Below are 19,043 nucleotides of genomic sequence, written 5' to 3' on the forward strand. Positions count from 1 at the left end.
TTGTCTGTTGAGAGAGAGACAGAGAGCGAGATCTAGTTACTGAAAAAGAAAATATCTTACAAGACCGCACGCTCCTTATTTAGGTACTGCGTAGTTTATTTTTGTACCTACCACGTCAACACACACACAGGATATTCATTCATAGAGGGGAGTCAGTTACTCATGAATGCTGGCTGGAGGAGTGAGACGGTGTGTGTGGTGCGGTCATGAATGCGTGACGAATATGACATGACAGGGGCTTAGGGTGACAGGCTCTCCCAACACCTGCACAAAGAGCGCTTCAATTATTGCTGCGTAGATTGGGCGGCGATGCTACTGCCGAGACCTCTTTGTTACAGGCTACTTCCTCGAGGGGTGGCTCCTCTATTTTATCTCGTCCACATGTTCCCCCTAACACTGCCCGCAGCGTTGGCTTCGGAGTGGATTTGAGGTACAAACAATTCGAAGCAAGATGAAATATTAATGATGTGACGTGTACTCCCTCCTGCAACATCATACAACGCGAAAATAAAATGCTGCCAAGTTTGGTTTCGTGTCCCCCTTTTTACGCAATGTCGTAACAAAGCCAGATGGACTGATTTTATGTTTTAGATGCTACGGGTCTAGAATAGCTTATCCAGTGCTCAGATATCAACTAATAATATGTTAGAGTCAAAACATTATAGTTAACCCAAGATTAAAAGTCGAAAAAAAGCGAATAGAAGAGGAACTACTTTGTTTTTCGGAGGGCTGAGGTGCGCCGGACACGCCTGTGCGAACAGCTGATCGCAGGAAAACAAACCAGTCGACGAGCGGACACCATGACGGAGCCAGTGGCCGCCTCCTCCAGCACGCCAGCTGTAGCAGAAAAACGGCCCGAGGAGGCGAAGGAGGACGACGTGGCCTCCAAGAAGCCTCGCCTGGAGACATGTGATCGCGATGACAATGAAAATAAACTGGAGGCTCGCCTGGGGGGCATTTTATGTTGCGCTGTCTGTCTCGACCTGCCCCGGTCAGCCGTGTACCAGGTCAGTGGGAGGGCCATTTTGGGCGAGGGACGGGCCTGCGGGGCTCATCCCAGGCTTGCTCGCCCCTGTGTTGCGTGCCGCCAAGGGGGGCGTGAGGCGGGCGGAGAGGCAGGCTGTAGCGTTAGTGTCGTGGCGAGTGAGGGGCGTGGTGGTGCCGAGGGAGGCGGGGATGAGGTAGGAGCGCGAGAGGAAGAAATGGTGGTCAGGCTCCTCGCAGCCCGTGGCCGTGTCCTCCGCGCAGGAGGCCATTGCTCAGGCTAGGAAGGGGGGGTAGTAGTTGGGGCTGTCACCGCTGCTAGTAACAGTTAGAAGACATTCCAAACTCAAATTTTAAGCTAGTGTGGTATCTAAGTCATTCCCTAATTGCATTAATTTTCTTTGTCAGCAGTTAATCATAGTGCTGCATACTCAAGGCTTGGTCAGGAGGCAGAAGGGTGCATGCTGTTATGGTAGAATTATAACCTTTCTCTTTCAGCTGTCTAATATGAAGTTTTACTCACAAAAATATTACATGGGATAGAACAGTACATGGCAGGGTTTGTCACCTCAGGGGATAGACATAAACTAGGGTTTGCCATGGAACCTTCAGTAACAATGTTGATGAGAGTTAGTATAAAGTAACTAATAATGTGTCATCAGTGGGCCATAATGATTTATCTTCCAGCAATTTTTTTTCTTGAAAACGTTCCCTCGCTAAACATTTGCTGTATATCGTGTTATTAGTTGACAAAAAGTTACGAGGTAAGAATGATGGCAACTGTTCGAAGCCTTGAACATCATAACTAAAAAATTATTGTACTCCTGTATCGTGGAAATATATTTATTGTTAGTGATCCTTTGTATGTCTGTATTTTTTTATTTTTGTAAAATCAGTGTAGGTAATTTTGTTATTTATAGAAATAAATAGAAGGAGGTAGCTGGTTATTTTATGAAGATAGTTGAAATGAACAAGTCTTAATACGGCTTCTTGGATTTTGTTACAACCGTAAGTTGTTTCATCGCTAATTACCGGATTGTCATCGTGGCAGAGGAAACGAACGAGCTGTTGAGGGCAAGGGTTGCTGTTTGTGTGTTAATCAGTCATAATTTTATTCATGTACCTTAAAGTCTCTCAGTCTTAAGAAATTTCAGTACCTGTTGTCTCAAGATCAATCTTGTAAGAGTATGCTGTATGATTTAATTTAAAAAAATAAAAGGTTTATACAATTTTGCACTATTTTGAATATATCCATGTTTCTCTAAATAAAAGTAGTTTAGGTACAAAGTACCTAGCATTACAAAATGTTTTATATATAACCTTAAATGTAGTGAAAGAAATGATACATCTGCTGTGGCCAAATTTAAGACAGTTGTTAAAAATTATAGTTTTATAATCATAGCTAAATCTTGAATGAGAAACAATAGATGTTTATGGTATGTTGATATAATCATAGCATATAAAAATGATTATATGAATACATACCGGTATCTTAAATTTATTATAATTACGTACTTCAAAATTTCTGGTAATGATTAGTTATTAATTATGGGTAGCCACCAATAAATTGATTTGTTTGGACACTTCTGTTAATTTATATCTGAATTGGTGTACTTTAAGAAGTGTTAACAACACCTAGAAATATGGTTACTTAGAAGTACACTTAGGAAGTTATCATTTAAATAGACTACTCCAGAAACAAAACAGATCAGTCAAAAAGGAAAATATCTCATCCATTCAACTTAATTTTTTATCCTCATTGTATAAGCTTGAAGTTTCATAAATAATTGTAATATTTTTTGTCAGTTATGAAAATACCTAAGTTAATGTAAAGCAGAAGTAAGCCATCAGGGCCTTCAAAGAAAACTTTTTGTCAATTAAAGTTGAATGACAAATATTCAGAGATAGCAAAGTACTTAAATGCTCAGTGGAGTGATGCTCATCACTTCAGTAGCAGTGACAGGTTATGAGTGACTTTCAGGTATGCTAGACAGATATTGTATCACTATAATCACCTGGCAACACTTTTCTGCTTACTTGCAAGGAAGGTAAACTTTTCCTATGCTTATTCTCTTATCTTTACCTTCTCACCCCTATACATCTTCCCATGCTATGAAGATGCATCTTTATCTGTCAGTGTAAGTGTTAGGCTACTTTTCTTGGACCTCTCTCAATGAGGCTGTTCCCCAAGCTGCTGTAAGAACCTTCACCTTCAGAAGAAGAGACCAACCAAGATGAGGCTGATGCAGTGCAGAGAGATGTCCGGCAACCCTTTCCTTCTCACCCTGGATGTTGCGATCTTGTGTAGGGCACCAGGACCAATGCAGAAATACGATTAACTTGATTTTGTCCATGCTGTGATTTTTCTAATGCTTGATTAATATTAGCAGCTGAACATTGTTTAAAATTGGGTAAGCCTGTGGTAAGGAAAGCACTGCTAAATATCCATGGTAATAACCATGCTGCTTCCTAAATCAATATAAAACTTTAAGATATGATGCATCTCTTTACCTAGGTTAAGTATCATATGTTGAGGAGAATAGCATATATGTACTAGTTATTTATGTCAGAGATGAGTATAAAGTTAATCTAACTTTATTTTTGTCTCCATTCCCTAGATGGTGCAGCTTTTGTACTAATTACTGTCATGTTTATCTTTTTACAGGAAAGGATGAGGGCAGTCTTGAGTATTGCATCAAAGTTATATTGCCCGCTCTCTTGTTTTCTAAAATTCACTTGCAGAAAAATTCTAACTATTTTCTTCATTAAAATTCAAAAGTCACATTCAAGGAGTACTTGTCGATGTAATAGGCTTTTGCTGTTCCTGTTGAGTGGCAGCAGCAAATGTATGCATTACAGTGAGTTATTCTTTGTCAGTGTTCAAATGGACATCTCATGTGTGCTGGCTGCTTCACTCATCTCCTTGCTGATGCTCGAATTCGGGATGAAACAGCCACTTGCCCCAACTGTCGTGTGGAAATATCGCGTTCTCTCGCCACCAGGAATTTGGGTAAGAGGTTACACTCATGGGTGACTCTCAGAACTCCAGAGGTGAAGTAAAGATCAAATATTTCTATGAATGTCTTTATGATCATTGGCTGCTCACTTTTACTCTTGATCAGTTCAGAATGTTTAAGGTGATGTGATTCAGCGTAATTACTGTCACATGTACATTTTCCCATCATGTTATGATCGTCACTCTTGCTCGTCACTCTTTAATTTTGTGACAGCCATCATTATTCATATTTATTATTATGGTTGCTTGTGTTCCTATGTACTCGGCATATGTTCTGCTGTTCAAAGGGCATATGTTGCATACCATATGACTGAGGTTGCCAAACACATGGCAGCATAATGATGTATTTCCCTCCCCGCCAATGTTTATCTCATAGCTGTAGAGAAAGCTGTCTCGGAGCTGCCTGCGGAGTGCCAGTTTTGTGGCCAGAAGTACCCACGCAACTCTCTTGACCGGCACGAGGCAGAGCTTTGTGAGGAAAGGTCAATATTGCTTTTGTTGATGTTCTTGATGGGGCTTGGGGGGGGTGACAGCAGTTCCTTACTCTTTAGTTGATTGCTCTGATGTCAATACAAACATTTACTTATTAAGCACAGAACAACTTCAATTAAGCAAACTGTGTTTTTTGTAATTATTTGCTGCATTTGATATTAATTGATAAGGGCTTTGTGTATTAATTCTTTGAAATTCACCACTTAAGTAGATTTATTCACTTGTACATTGTGTTACATATTTTCCTTTCTGCAATGTAATTTTCACCATGATGCTCACATTCATTGAGATATCTTTTTTTAGTATCCGTCACCCCAGGTTCCATAATCATACGTAGACACTTGGGGCACCTTAACAGCGTGACCCTCAGTGGTGCAACGCTTCCTTCCAGACCTGTTCACTGTCAGTACAACCTGCTTGGCTGTGGCTGGCGTGGCCCATACCATGAGGTGAACAGCCACCAGCAGCAGTGTCAGCACCCCAACCACAGTGGAGCCCAGGTCAGCACTAACATGCTCTAGAGTCTTAGCTCATATTTTGTCAGGATGGTATGCAAGACCTGAGGAATAGCTAATTCAGTGGTGTCCTTTTGTGGTGCAAAACTAAACTGTCATATCACAGGTCATTAAAAACAGTTTGGTGTCATTGTGAAGGTTGTTAATGAAGTTTGCTTTGATAAGTGAGGATGAGGAGCTCCTGCCCTAAAGCACTGTTGACAGGTCTTAATCACTTTGGTTGTTTCTTTTGATGGTAATTTTCATTATTGTTTACTGAGTATTAATGATTGTTTTTTTACATGGCAATTTCCCTTATGAATAACTGGGATGTTTTCTGTGCCCACCTTTCTTGTAGCTCAGTTTGTTAGACAGTGTATAGTTGGTGATGATGGGCATAATTATATCATGAACATATTTTCCTTCACTAGATTTATTAAAATCTTATTTATTTGTCTAATAAAGGTTTTAAAAGACACTACTAAGGTTAAGCAGACTCATTAGAACCATTTTCTGGAGTATTTAGGGTGATTTACAGCTACAAGTTAACAAACCATATTCAGAGGGCTTCCTGTCACCAGGACAGTCTGAGTCACCTGTGCTCTCTCCTCCAGGTGTTTTCACATCTGCAGAGGCAAGCAGAGAATGTGGAAGAGGCCTCAAAGATTTTCACTCAAATAATGTCTGTTCTCTCATTTGAGAAGATCACTTTCAATGGTGAGGCTCACTCTTATTTGTCAGACTAACATCCTCCTTAAGAATTGAATGTGCATTATTCAAGTTTATTTTCAAAACACCTGTATATGGATATATTTAATTCTTATATTTTGGATGATATCATTTATGACTTTAAAAGTAGATGTGATAAATACCTTTAGATATACCAATTTAGATATTTAATATGGTAGGAAAGTACAGTAAAACCATTCATAAGTTTATGAATAAAGTCATTATCTCAGCCCTGTATCACAAACAGCTATGTCAGTTCTTCTCCTTTCAACCTTCCCTCCCTCCAAACCAAAGACCTGCAGCTGAAGCCGTACCGCACGGACGAGTTTATTCACAAACTGTTCTACGAAACGAGCCGGTTCTCTGCCTTGAGCTACCAGTGGGTGATCAAGGCACGCCTCAATGACAACCAGAAGGACCCCCATCTCACCTGCAATCGCTTCATCACCTATCAGGTGATTACCATGACTTTCTCTTCCTCCTCTTTACTCTGTACTCTTCATCTTTACCTCACTTCTTCCACCATCATCTTCCTTACTGTGCATCAGTGTTAAATACTTCATTTATTCAGATGGAGCCTACTAGCCAAGCCATGCTTTTAATGATAGCATTTTCTGGTATTTTGATTTGGCATAAATAAACATTCAAATGTACCGAGTCCCTTCTCCCTTCAGCTGATTGTGAAGAGCAAGCCAAGCAGCCCCATGGTGGTGCACTTCATGATCCTGCGTGGCCCCTTCGGGGACATGCGTGTTGACCCTCACATCTGCCAGTTTGAGTTCACTGAGAGCAACACTGAAAGTCCCTTCTTTGCTCTCCCGCTGCCTGATAGCGCTGAGTGCAACAAGCTTTTGGCTGCTCGCATCATTGACTTCAGGTAAGGCTTTGTGGAGCAAGCATTGTCTCAATGGTTGGGAGCTACATTGTTTTGACTTTTTTTTTAAACAAAAATGTTTCTTTGTGTATGAATGATTATTTTCAAGAACTTAGCCTGCAACAACCATGGATAATAGTTATAATGTGCTGAACAGAATTTTGAGGAAAAACAATGACATAGTATTTTAGTTTTGATAATATGCCAATCACTTGTGAATAGGTTAACACTGTAATTATACTCCACCTTCATAATATGAGGGAATTGTCTTCATTTTCAAATCTTATGGTAAATCTGATTTCCTTTTCTTTCAACAGAACAGCAGAGTAATTTTTCTTTGGTGTTACCTTTTCAGATTGATGATGGGAATGGTGACCAAATAACTTTTAGAAACACCAAATTCCCACTTGTAAATTCGTGTTTTTGGGTGCCACTATGGAGATGACGTTAGCACACTTGCAGCAGGTATGATTAAGATGTGCTTGTGTTAGTTTCCATTGCATTTAGTTGTGTTCTGGGATGACATGAAGCTCTGTCAGTTAGTCACATTTGCAAAGGCTTATGCACTCCACTTTTCCCAGACAAGACGTCATGTGTACATACTTAATAGTACATGTGTGTAGTCTGTAATGTAGAAAACTGGCATTAAGGGCTTTCATCAGTGTACCTCATCACAGTTATTTATTAAACCTATAGTAAGGACATGTCTTCATTAAATAAAATCATTACCACTGTTCTCTAGCCTGGAATATTTGCTGGTTTGCTTCCAGTCTTTATTTATTTTAATATACACTAAACACAGAATTAATATTGACATCAAAGTCAACAAACGAGGCAGCTAAGTGATGAGGTGACATAGTGGATCTAGTATCAAGGGGAAGACTGGCAGTTCATAAAGGTGTTAATGCTGCAGGAGTCTCAGCGTAGACGTATAGTAATTACTGCATCACAATAATTCCATCAAAGACAGTAGAAAAGCTCAAATACGTTGTTGTTCTTTGCTTGAGAAGATTTGTGAGATTCAGGAATCTTTACATGAAGTTCAGCTCAGAATTGTGAAGTTGCTTACCAAAAACTTCTCCCACACTATTTCTTTGGCATCAGCTTTGATGAGTATAATTATTAATAGGCAGTTTAAATTTTTCTGCTTATGTATTCTTGTTTATAATTTGGTTCCTGGATAAATTAGATCATTGACTTAGCAAAAGGATTCCCACAGGTTCTTGTGCCTGTTTGATACCCTTTAACTTTTGAAAACAATACACTGTTTTTCATTCAAAATATGTTTATCCTCTGAAGTATAGTCATGAGATTTATACCACATATTCATTCAAGCTTTTCTCAAGATGAACCTCACTGATTGAGTTGCATTGATCTGATGTATCTTTTATGTAAATTAAACAGGGTACCTAGACTGTATATGATGGTATGCAGGAGGCTTTGCTCAGTGCCAGAATGTTAAGAAATTATGAAGAATCTGCTTAGTTTATTGTATGTAGGCTACCAGTAAGGTTTCTCTATGCAAATTCTCCCTTATCAGAAATGAGTAGCAGACAATTTTAATTAGCTTTAAATAATGTGGTTAAAGGAGTAACGTAAGAAAGAGATGTGTATTTTCTTGCAGTACATGTCATCAGCCTTTCTAAAGTAATTTAATTCATCTTCATTGATGAAGAGATATCCTTCAGCTTATGAGATTGCTTTCAGAATAGTAAAAAAGAAAGATACTTGCCCAGTTTTCATGCTTTGGAATTGAAGTTGGGGTGGTGAAATGTGACCCCGTTAGTCAGTTTCAGAGTTGTCTCAGTCTGATAGGAAGCATTTCTTGGGAACGTGCATGTTCATAAGATGACCTAATGTTATTGACAGTATCAAACAATAAAAATACTATTATATTATTAACAATGAGATTAAGTGATACAAGATTAATGTGACTGCAGATGTTTGTAAAGTATTTATGGTTTCATATTTATATAAGGAAAATTATTTATATTTATACAGATAAAATTTAATGTTCAACAGAGGCATACGATAAATTACCAATGAAGGTTTTTTGACATGCCTTTTGGCCCAGCTGTGATTTTTGGTCAAATTATCAGGTCACTGGCAGACTTATCCTATCTGTCTGTTGGCCCAGTGTGTTGTAAAGATCCCCAAGGACACACAAAATTATGTACCAAATATTTGTTAAAGTTTATGTTCTTGGACATTTATAGTGTATATAAAGGTAATATTTCTGTGTCTTAAGTATAAGACTATTCAGTATCTTTAATGCCCATATATATTTATCCCTCACCTGAATGCATACAGCAACACGTTTCTTTGTGCTGCCCGCTGGGAAGGCGCTTAGCGGTATGCCAAAATGTTCACTTCTCATCCTTAAGTTATTGAACAGTTTTCTTCACATGCAAATGTAGCTGTTTTTTCTGCTATGTGGACAGCCCCAAGAGACCCCATGAATTGGTGCCCTGTGAAACGAGCATTTTGTTTTATGCTCTCCATCTTTCACTCCTTTGAAATAGTCTAGTTTACACATTGTTACTTCATACCTATTTAAACAGTAACTTCATTGTTGAATTTGCAAGTGTGGAAGGAAAAATTTCAAGTCTTTGGCTAAATATTACAAAACTATAATAATCCAGCGATTCTTTTCATAGATCTCTGGGAGATAGACAAAGTAATTTATTTCACAATGAGACCGTGGCTGTAATGGTACTGTGAACAATGGGAGAGCATATTTTAAAGATATTTGAGGCAAATTTTCAGACAAGAGGATGTGTGTGTATGTCTGGGCTTTGGGGCTGCACATGCCAGGCCAGGAAAATAGTTTGGTGCAGAAGAGTTTTCCCTTAAATGTGTTCATATTCTTGGTATCATGCATATTCATTTTATTTACTGATTTGGTAGTTAATAACTATGCTTTTTAGCATATTCAGGCTTTAATGACAAAAAATGTCAGTTTGTAAATAATTTATATTTGTTTGCTTTTTTGTATGTAATGAACAAATCACATTCTTCTTGAGGAAACATTTGATAACCTTGGACATTCAAATTTGTTCCAAATTTACTGTATTTTGACCATTATTCAGTTGCTAAATAAAACATAATGATTTACACCTTGATTATTGACACTCATGTAGGAAGTGTGTGGTGGAGGGCTGAGGTCCATTTGCTGCTCACCTTCTGGAAACAAGAGTTAGGACTGCATCACTGCTCTCTGCTCCCTCTAGACTCTAGAGCACTGTTAGGAGGCATACAGACCTGAGGCTTTGTAAGTAACTGATTGGTATTCATTGTAACAGTACTTATTTGTGCAACAACTATGACCTGTGTGGCAGAAGCCCTGGCCAGTGAACGGTCTGCAGGTTGCCCCTTACCACAACACTCACCGCTTGGGAGTCTTGTTTGGGGTTTGCTGATGAACAGGGAACAAATCTACATCAGTTCCTTGTTTATGCGAGCCTGTATATTTTAGCACAATGAATCTGGCAGCAGTGCCAGAATTATTTACCACCTGGCATCATGACAGCTTAGTTCAAGGGCTGTTTCCAGTCCTAAGGAAAATCATCTAAACTCACCCTCTCATATATGTTTACAAATCAACTTTAGCAATTCTCAATAAGGAAATTTCATGTCTTGCCTTTCAAATCAGATGTAACAATGAATTAAGATAACCTTGCGCATGTTAAGGCTGCATTGCTCCTCATGAGGCGTGGGGTTCAAATTAGATACATTATCCCATCCCAGATACAGGTAATGGGGTATCTGATCATGTGACAGCCATGGTATAAAATTTGATGGAATTTTTTCCGTTCCTCTTCTGTGTTACCTCCCAAAGTAAGTGCAAGTATGTAGTACAGGCTACCAACAGCTCAACTCTATATCATACCATCCTCTTATTGTGAAAATGCTTTACCTTCTACTATTTTGTCATAATTACTGACTTCATTAATTTATTAACGATCTGTTAGTATGGAGGCGCCTCGAGACTGTACAGCTCAGCACACTAAACTGCTTTGATGACAGGAATAGCCGCCCTCTCAGCACATGTCACCTGCAGGAAGGCAGGAAACTATTATCCATCCTGGATAGACATTAATTGCTTAGACAAAAAGTGACACTTCTTAGACTCTTGTTATTATTTGGTGCAGTCGTGGGAAAAAGGCTTAGGCTACATATCACTGAACATCGTTCTGTGCTTTTAGTAGAATAATAGAAATGCATTCAGAAGGCTTCAATTTTCTGTAAAAAAAAAAAAAAATTTAAAGGAAAGAGAGAGAGAGAGAGAGACTCCTTTGTAAAACATTGCGATGCTATAGTGTTTACAAACATGTATGACAAGGCCGGTCGGTTGGCTGGTTGTTGTTCGTGTAAAAGGATATAACATTACAGTAACAAGCTCAGTCAGAAGGCTGAGATGCTGAGCATTGTCAAGGGGCGTGAGGTTAGAGGCCATGTCAGGGGGAGTAAGCGAGATGATGACACTCCTGTGAACTAATGCCACGTCAGATGAAGCAGACGTCAAAGCCAATGCGTATTTGTGCACGTGTTCTGCTTGTGTGTGCGTGTGTTGACAATATTGCCTCGTCTGGACAAATAAGAGACAGAAGCTAGTTTTCCATATTTATGAGCGCAAAACATGAGCGAGTGACTTTTAATCCTCCATGTAAGAGTAAGCTTTCCTTTGGGAGCATGTGATCGAAACACGTTGAGAAAAAAGACTAGCGAACTAAAATAAATGTAAACTAAAATGGACGATATGTACCTGTTTTAAAAGAAAGTGCAAAAATAACACTTTCATTTGATTAACTGAGACGAATACGGCCGCAGCTGACACGAGTTTAGGCAGAATTTATTTTCACTTTTTTTGTCGCAGTAAGTAATGAAACGTCAATTGTATTTTCGTCTTTGATGTATAGAGAATTGTGTGTGTGTGTGTGTGTGTGTGTGTTTAACGGATAAGTCTCGCCTGAACATTTCCTTTCTATATAATGTCACTGTGAAAGAAAAAGCTTGCCACCTTGACCGTCGGGTGCATGATGACAAGCAGGTGGATGGATGGCAGGTGCGGTGCAAAAAGGTGCTTCTTTCAGTGAACAGAGCAAGCAAGGCACACACACTCTCTCTCTCTCTCTCTCTCTCTCTCTCTCTCTCTCTCTCTCTCCTTGTTTTCCTCGTGTTTTCCATCTCAAGATCAGGTTTTAAAGAGAGAGAGAGAGAGAGAGAGAGAGAGAACACCGTGGTCTCGAACTCTACCCACTCCTCCCTCTTCCAAGGCCAACGAGTGGCTGAAGCACACACACACACACACACACACACACGAATACACGGACATCTTCACCGTATACAAAAGATCACATTATTTCAAGGACTCATCGTTTCCTCTTTTCCCCTCGTGTGTATGTGTGTGTGTGTTGTGTGTGTGTGTGTGCTTGTTTGCTTCACGGATCATAGCTTACTTTCCTTTTAACTCCACACACACACACACACACACACACACACTGAATTTCTTACACTATACATAATTTACAAGTCCAAACATATACTTCATCTAAGGCAATACGACACTCTAAATACCACGTAACAAAACAAAAACAAAAAAGACGAACAACAATAAAAACTTGACAGCATGAACGGTATCTCGAGCAGCACAATGGGAAGGCCGGTCTGAGTTACGTGTTCTACCCCTTGAGTCTCCCAACTTAATAAACATATCCTTTCCTCCTTGATTAAGCATATCCGGTGACAGGACTCTGCATTCGCTCACACTACCATCCGGGAAGAGTATAATAAAGCCGTATAAAGGAGGAATTCTTTGAGGTTACGTCATAGGTGGGAAGAATTGAGTGGGTGCGGGAAATCGTGAGAAATCGATCATGAGTCTTTTCGTTTTCATTGATACTCTCAGGTGACAGGTGTACGTACATTCACTTACACAGTCGCTCAGGAACAGTAAAGTCCATATCGTCACCTTCGTAAACAAACCGTCTAAGTCATTATTTTCTGCTTTACAGGAATTCATAAAAGAACTGTCAGTATTCCATTTGGCTTAAGATTTAGGCAGAAACGAAAAGGCCGATTCTAGAACACTCAAACCCTGAATGATGAAGGCAACTATACAAAAATGGCTAGCAAACTAAAAATAAATGTAAACTAAAATGGACGATGAGTATATGTACCTGTTTTAAAAGAAAGTGCAAAAATAACACTTTCATTCCATTAACTGAGACGAATACGGCCGCAGCTGACACGAGTTTAGGCAGTAATTTATTTTCATTTTTTTTTAGCAGTTATTAATGAAACGTCAATTGTATTTTCGTCTTCTGATGTTGAAAAATTGATGTAGACGAAAACCTGGAAATCGCTGAAAATTGACTTAGGCGATTATTTTATGAGGGTGACGATATTCTTTTAAACGTATCGGGCTTCCATTGCGACTATTTTTAAGGGTCATAGTGAAGATTAACCGGGTAAACATGGGTGGTTTGTCCCTTTCAAGATGCAGAACTCGTGTAGAACTATCACCGAGATCACAAAACAGTCCATGAATACCCCAGCAACTTCTACGAGAGGCTTTTCAAATAGGCGTTTACTGAGGTCCCGTTACGTTAAGAATACGGGCTACTAATTCAATCTGTAGAAAGGCTAGATTGTTCATGGGTGCTTTGTCCCTTTCAAGATGTAGAACTCGTGTAAAACTATCACCGGGATCACAAAACAGTCCATGAAAATCCCAGCAATTTCTACGAGAGGGTTTTCAAATAGGCGTTTACTGAGGTGGCGATACGTTTAGAAATTTGGGCTTTTTAATTCAATCTGTAGAAAGGCTAGCTTGTTCATGGGTGCTTTGTCCCTTTCAAGATGCAGAACTCGTGTAGAACTATCACCGGGATCACAAAACAGTCCATGAAAATCCCAGGAACTTCTTAGAGAGGCTTTTCAAATAGGCGTTTACTGAGGTCCCTTTATGTTAAGAATACGGGCTACTAATTCAGTCTGTAGAAAGGCTAGATTGTTTTGGTTGCGTCTAAGGAGAAAACGGAAGCAATCACCTCTGCCTTCCTTTTCTTCGATTAAGTTTCTCAGGTTACAAGTTTACGTTCATTCGGTCAATCGGAAACTCTGAAAATATACCTGTAGAAAAGCTAGATTGTTTTGGTGGCGTCACAGTCAAATTTAAGAGAATGGGCATAACACCTCTATCCTCCTTTTCTTTACACCCTGATTAATTTCCTCAGGTGACAGGTGTACCATCACTCACACAGCTTTTCGGGAACACTCCAAATAAACGTATAGAAAAGTTAGATTGTTTTGGTGGCGTCACAGTCAAAAGAATGGAAATGACGACCTCTAGCTTCCCTTTCTTTACACCCTGATTAATTCCCTCAGTTAGCCCAGCTCCTGCGTTCACTCAGTCATACTAGAACACTTGAAAAATTAGAGAAAGCTGCTTGGGTGACATCATAACCAAGGTGAACGGAAAATAATAGTCTAGTTTACCTTTCTTTATTATTGACTGATCCAAGTTTCGCAGCTCTTCTTGCATTCACTCACTCAGTCATCCAATATAGAACATTATGATGAAAATAGAAAACTGTTTTGGTGACGTCACAACTAAGGCAAACGATAAACAATAGTGTGTAGATTACCTTTCGTTATTTGATCACGACCATTGATTGATTTCCTCGTGTAACGCAGGGTGTTTGCATTCACTCACACGGTCATCCAATATAGAACATCATGATGAAAATAGAAAACTGTTTTGGTGACGTCACAACTAAGGCAAACGATAAACAATAGTGTGTAGATTACCTTTCGTTATTTGATCACGACCATTGATTGATTTCCTCGTGTAACGCAGGGTGTTTGCATTCACTCACTCAGTCATCCAATATAGAACATCATGATGAAAATAGAAAACTGTTTTGGTGACGTCACAACTAAGGCAAACGATAAACAATAGTGTGTAGATTACCTTTCGTTATTTGATCACGACCATTGATTGATTTCCTCGTGTAACGCAGGGTGTTTGCATTCACTCACTCAGTCATCCAATATAGAACATCATGATGAAAATAGAAAACTGTTTTGGTGACGTCACAACTAAGGCAAACGATAAACAATAGTGTGTAGATTACCTTTCGTTATTTGATCACGACCATTGATTGATTTCCTCGTGTAACGCAGGGTGTTTGCATTCACTCACTCAGTCATCCAATATAGAACAGCTTGATGAAATTAGAAAACTGTTTTGGTGACGTCACAATCAAGATGAACGATAAACGATAGTGTGTTGATTATCTTTCGTTATTTTACCACGAGCATTGATTGATTTCCTCGTGTAACGCAGGGTGTTTGCATTCACTCACCTAAGTCATCAAGTCAGATAACATGATCAAATTTGAAAACTGTTTTGGTGACGTCACAATCAAGATGAACGATAAACAATAGTGTGTAGATTACCTTTCGTTATTTGATCACGACCATTGATTGATTTCCTCGTGTAACGCAGGGTGTTTGCATTCACTCACACGGTCATCCTATATAGAACGCTTTGGTGAAATTAGAAAACTGTTTTGGTGACGTCACAATCAAGATGAACGATAAACGATAGTGTGTTGATTATCTTTCGTTATTTTACCACGACCATTGATTGATTTCCTCGTGTAACGCAGGTTCTTTTGCATTCACTCTTAAGAACAAGTCAGATAACATTAGAAAACAGTTTTGGTGACGTCACAGTCAAGATGAACGATAAACGATAGTGTGTAGATTATCTTTCGTTATTTTACCACGAGCATTGATAGATTTCGCGTAACGCAGGTTCTTTGCATTCACTTCTAAGAACACCTCAGATAACATTAGAAAACAGTTTTGGTGACGCCATGATCAAGGTTAACGAAAACAATACTCGCAGCTCTTTTGCCTTCACTCACAAAGTCATCCTATATAGAACATTATGATGAAATTTGAAAACTGTTTTGGTGACGTCACAACTAAAGCAAGCGATAAACAACAGTGTGTAGATTACCTTTCGTAATTTTACCACGACCATTAATAGATTTCTTCGCGTAACGCAAGTTCTTTGCATTCACCCCTAAGAGCACTTCAGATAACGTTAGAAAACAGTTTTGGTGGCGTCATGCTCAAGGTTAACGAAAACTATACTCGCACCTCTTTTGCTTTCATTCACACACTCATCCTATATAAAACATTATGATGAAATTAGAAAACTGTTTTGGTAAAGTCACAATCAAGATGAACGATATAAAATAGTGTGTAGATTACCTATCGTTATTTTACCACGACCATTGATAGATTTCCTCGTGTAACGCAGGTTCTTGGCATTCACTCCTAAGAACACCTCAGATGAAATTAGAGAAAAGTTTTGGTGACGTCATGCTCAAGGTTAACGAAAACAATACTCGCAGCTCTTTTTGCCTTCACTCACACACTCATCCTATATAGAACAGTATGATAAAATTAGAAAACTGTTTTGGTGACATCACAGCGAAGGGCGAACAACAATAGACCGTAGCTTGCCTGGGTTACATCACGACCACCAGTAATTGATTTTCTCAGGGATCGCTGCTCTTTTTGAATTCACTCACACAGTCATTCAAGAACACTTTAGAAATTAAAGAAAGCTGTTTTGGTGACGTCACAGCTAAGGACGAACAACACTCATAGTCCGTAGCTTACCTTTCGTCATTTCACCACGGCCAGCACCGCCACCGCCGCCGCCGCCACACACTTGCAATTCGAGCCGACGGGCGTAACTGGTTTTGCTTCTTTTTACGTCGTTATTGTAAGATCCTGTGTCCTCAGATGCTGGCAGGTCCACCATCACCACATGATTTTCACCCTCACTGCACTTGATCAACCCTATTTTTTTCTTATACCTTTTTTTTCTCTTTTTCTGCCTTGTTTTCTTTATTTCTCTTTTCGTCGTCCTATTTCAACCGTTGTGTAACTTTTTCTCCCTTTTTCCGCCTTATCTTTATCTCTCTTTTTGTCCTGTATTTTTCTATGTGTAGCTTTTTCTCCCTTTTCTGCCTTGTTCTCTTATTTCTCTTTCTCTTTTCGTCCTATTTTAACCGTTGTGTAACTTTTTCTCCCTTTTTCTGCCTTATCTTTATCTCTCTTTTTGTCCTCCTATATTTTCTGTTGTGTAGCTTTTTCTCCCTTTTCTGCCTTGTTCTCTTATTTATCTATCTCTGTTCGTCCTCCTATTTTAACAGTTGTATAACTTTTTCTCACTTTCCCGCCTTATCTTTATCTCTCTTTTTGTCCTCCTATATTTTCTGTTGTGTAGCTTTTTCTCCCTTTTCTGCCTTGTACTCTTTTCTATCTTTCTCTTTTCGTCCTCTCAATGTCACTTCGCGCGCACACTCACACACACACACAGAAAAATGCCAACCGGATGATGAGAGAGCACTTAGTATCAATTTTTTCTCTCTTCCTTCTCTCTTACTCTTCTTTTTTCCTCTTTTTTTCCCTTCAATGCCGTTACACACGCACACGCAGTCACAGCACACCGACACAAAGCTAAACGAAGTGCTTTATTTTTTTTCTCTCTCTCCCTCTCTTGTGTCAGTCTTTTTCTCCGACACAGTTACACAAACACTCACACACACTCACAGTTAATACGGCAAACATGCGGTGTCACAGCACAGCGTAGTTTCCTAGTATAAATTCTTTCTTATCAGCGTGAGTTAAACTTCATATCAGTTAGACACGAGAGATGGTTGATGGGTATACACTACCACTACCACCACCACCACTACTACTAATACTACTACCTCCACCGACGCCACTACGACACCAACAGGATAAATTCATTACCCTTGGACGAGGCGCGAAAATGGACCTCCTGTTTTTGCTTTTTGCTGTTGTTTTTTATGCTTCGTCCGTTGCTACTGTAGCGTTACGAGCAGGACAACCAAGGTCTCCACCATCACCACGTTTTCTGTTCACCTTTGCTTCACCTTTCTCCTTTTTTTCACATTATTTTGATACTTCTAAACGCGCACTAGAGTAAGAATGAGTCATATTTCTGTTACAAGCTTATGTAGTAAAGTATAAGACTACTTTGTTTTTCTTATCTTTTCTCTTCACTGTATATATGTTTATATTTTCACTATACTCACTGGCACACCAAATTATAAAGTTTCCCTTCACTTTTCCGTGGTCTCGTATTATAAAACTACATTCATAACGCCACACAAACTATTTTCTTACACTTTAATCACCTCTTTCACTTTATCTTCACTTCTTTTGTGTGTTCCAGTGTTAGATAGTTGAGTGACACACGGGGGAGCTATTTTACCGGTCTAGGCTTATCCTCACTGTGCAAAGACCGAGTAATAGGCTTTATGTAACTGTTCCGTGGGGTGGAGTCAGTCAGGAGAGCCGCGTTGAGGAGGGACACAAAGGTAGTTTCAGAGTGCACGCGTGTTCGGTGGACAGGGCGGGCAGGACAGGACAGGAGGCGAGCAGGTTGAGGAGGGGACCGTGGCGCGGGTAGAATGAGGGTCCAGTGGGCTGTCTCGCTAATCCACCCACTCGCTCCGTCAGTCCTCAGCCGCTACCCGCTGCTGCCTCCACCACCACCACCACCCTGCATGTCACACTCTGCAGATGGGTGACACCTTAGCGTTCTCTCTCTCTCTCTCTCTCTCTCTCTCTCTGGTTTGTATTTTTATTTTTTTAGTGCATCCATTCAATATTTCAGACCCAATTTTCGTTTTGTCTCTCTCTCTCTCTCTCTCTCTCTCTCTCTCTCTCTCTCTCTCTCTCTCTCTCTCTTATTGTTTGTTTTTACCTCTGTCAGACATTTTCAGAGCCAAACACGTTTCTTCCACTTTGTATAATTCTCTCTCTCTCTCTCTCTCTCTCTCTCTCTCTCTCTCTCTCTCTCTCTCTCTCTCTCTCTTAAATGGACAGCCTAGCCACCAGCATCACCACCACCACTTAATCTAGGACAACATCTGCAGACATTACTACGCCACCTGATCCTTCTTACGAGCAGAGATCAAATGACAAAATACCTTATCAGAGAGAGAGAGAGAGAGAGAGAGAGAGAGAGAGAGAGAGAGAGCACACAAAACGAAAATTGGGTTTGAAATATAGAATAGCTGTAATAAAAAAAAGAGAGAGAGAGAGAGAGAGAGAGAGAGAGAGAGAGCACACAAAACGAAAATTGGGTTTGAAATATCGAATAGCTGTACTACAAACAAGAGAGAGAGAGAGAGAGAGAGAGAGAGAGAGAGTAATGTTGCTTTCTATAAACGCAATGTTACTCTACAGTCTACACCGACGATAGATTTGCCTCATTTCGTAACCCTTCGTCATTTTCGTTTTATAGACATTCAACTCGGCCTTATATCCTTCTGAACCTCCCCGTAAAAGTAATAAAAAACACAACCCTTACTTTAGACTCTCAGGGACAGAT

The 19,043-nt window shown here is 39.6% G+C and overlaps 2 protein-coding genes across 4 annotated transcripts in view; one reads left to right on the forward strand and one right to left on the reverse strand.

The window, feature by feature from the left end:
- Nucleotides 1-18,193, reverse strand: part of LOC127003329 (uncharacterized) — a 49,028-nt gene extending 30,835 nt beyond the window's left edge. For 2 of the 3 annotated variants that reach the window (XR_007757037.1, XM_050869836.1), the window contains exon 1: nucleotides 16,292-18,193. Coding sequence is in view for 2 of the 3 variants with exons in the window: in XM_050869836.1 (XP_050725793.1) it covers nucleotides 16,292-16,436 (145 nt within the window). In the remaining variant the exon portion in view is untranslated. The remainder of the gene's footprint in view (nucleotides 1-16,291) is intronic. The other variant, XM_050869837.1, reaches the window with a different exon arrangement.
- Nucleotides 764-9,703, forward strand: LOC127003331 (cysteine and histidine-rich protein 1 homolog). The gene is made up of 8 exons (XM_050869839.1): nucleotides 764-1,007; nucleotides 3,862-3,994; nucleotides 4,377-4,482; nucleotides 4,884-4,992; nucleotides 5,601-5,703; nucleotides 6,010-6,170; nucleotides 6,390-6,592; nucleotides 6,945-9,703. Exons 1-8 carry the CDS (start codon nucleotides 801-803, stop codon nucleotides 6,970-6,972), a joined length of 1,050 nt encoding a protein of 349 aa, XP_050725796.1. The 5' UTR covers nucleotides 764-800; the 3' UTR covers nucleotides 6,973-9,703.
- Nucleotides 18,194-19,043: the final 850 nt, after the last annotated feature.

Source organism: Eriocheir sinensis, chromosome 25, assembly GCF_024679095.1.
Source record: "Eriocheir sinensis breed Jianghai 21 chromosome 25, ASM2467909v1, whole genome shotgun sequence".
Classification (NCBI taxonomy): domain Eukaryota; kingdom Metazoa; phylum Arthropoda; class Malacostraca; order Decapoda; family Varunidae; genus Eriocheir; species Eriocheir sinensis.

What these genes read in the sequence shown, in the direction of transcription:
- LOC127003331 (XM_050869839.1), top strand. Translation starts at nt 801, where the DNA reads ATGACGGAGCCAGTGGCCGCCTCCTCCAGCACGCCAGCTGTAGCAGAA. An exon ending in TGAGAAGATCACTTTCAATG is followed by an intron (nt 5,704 to 6,009) that starts GTGAGGCTCACT and finishes TCCAAACCAAAG; the next exon opens with ACCTGCAGCTGAAGCCGTAC. An exon ending in ATCGCTTCATCACCTATCAG is followed by an intron (nt 6,171 to 6,389) that starts GTGATTACCATG and finishes TTCTCCCTTCAG; the next exon opens with CTGATTGTGAAGAGCAAGCC.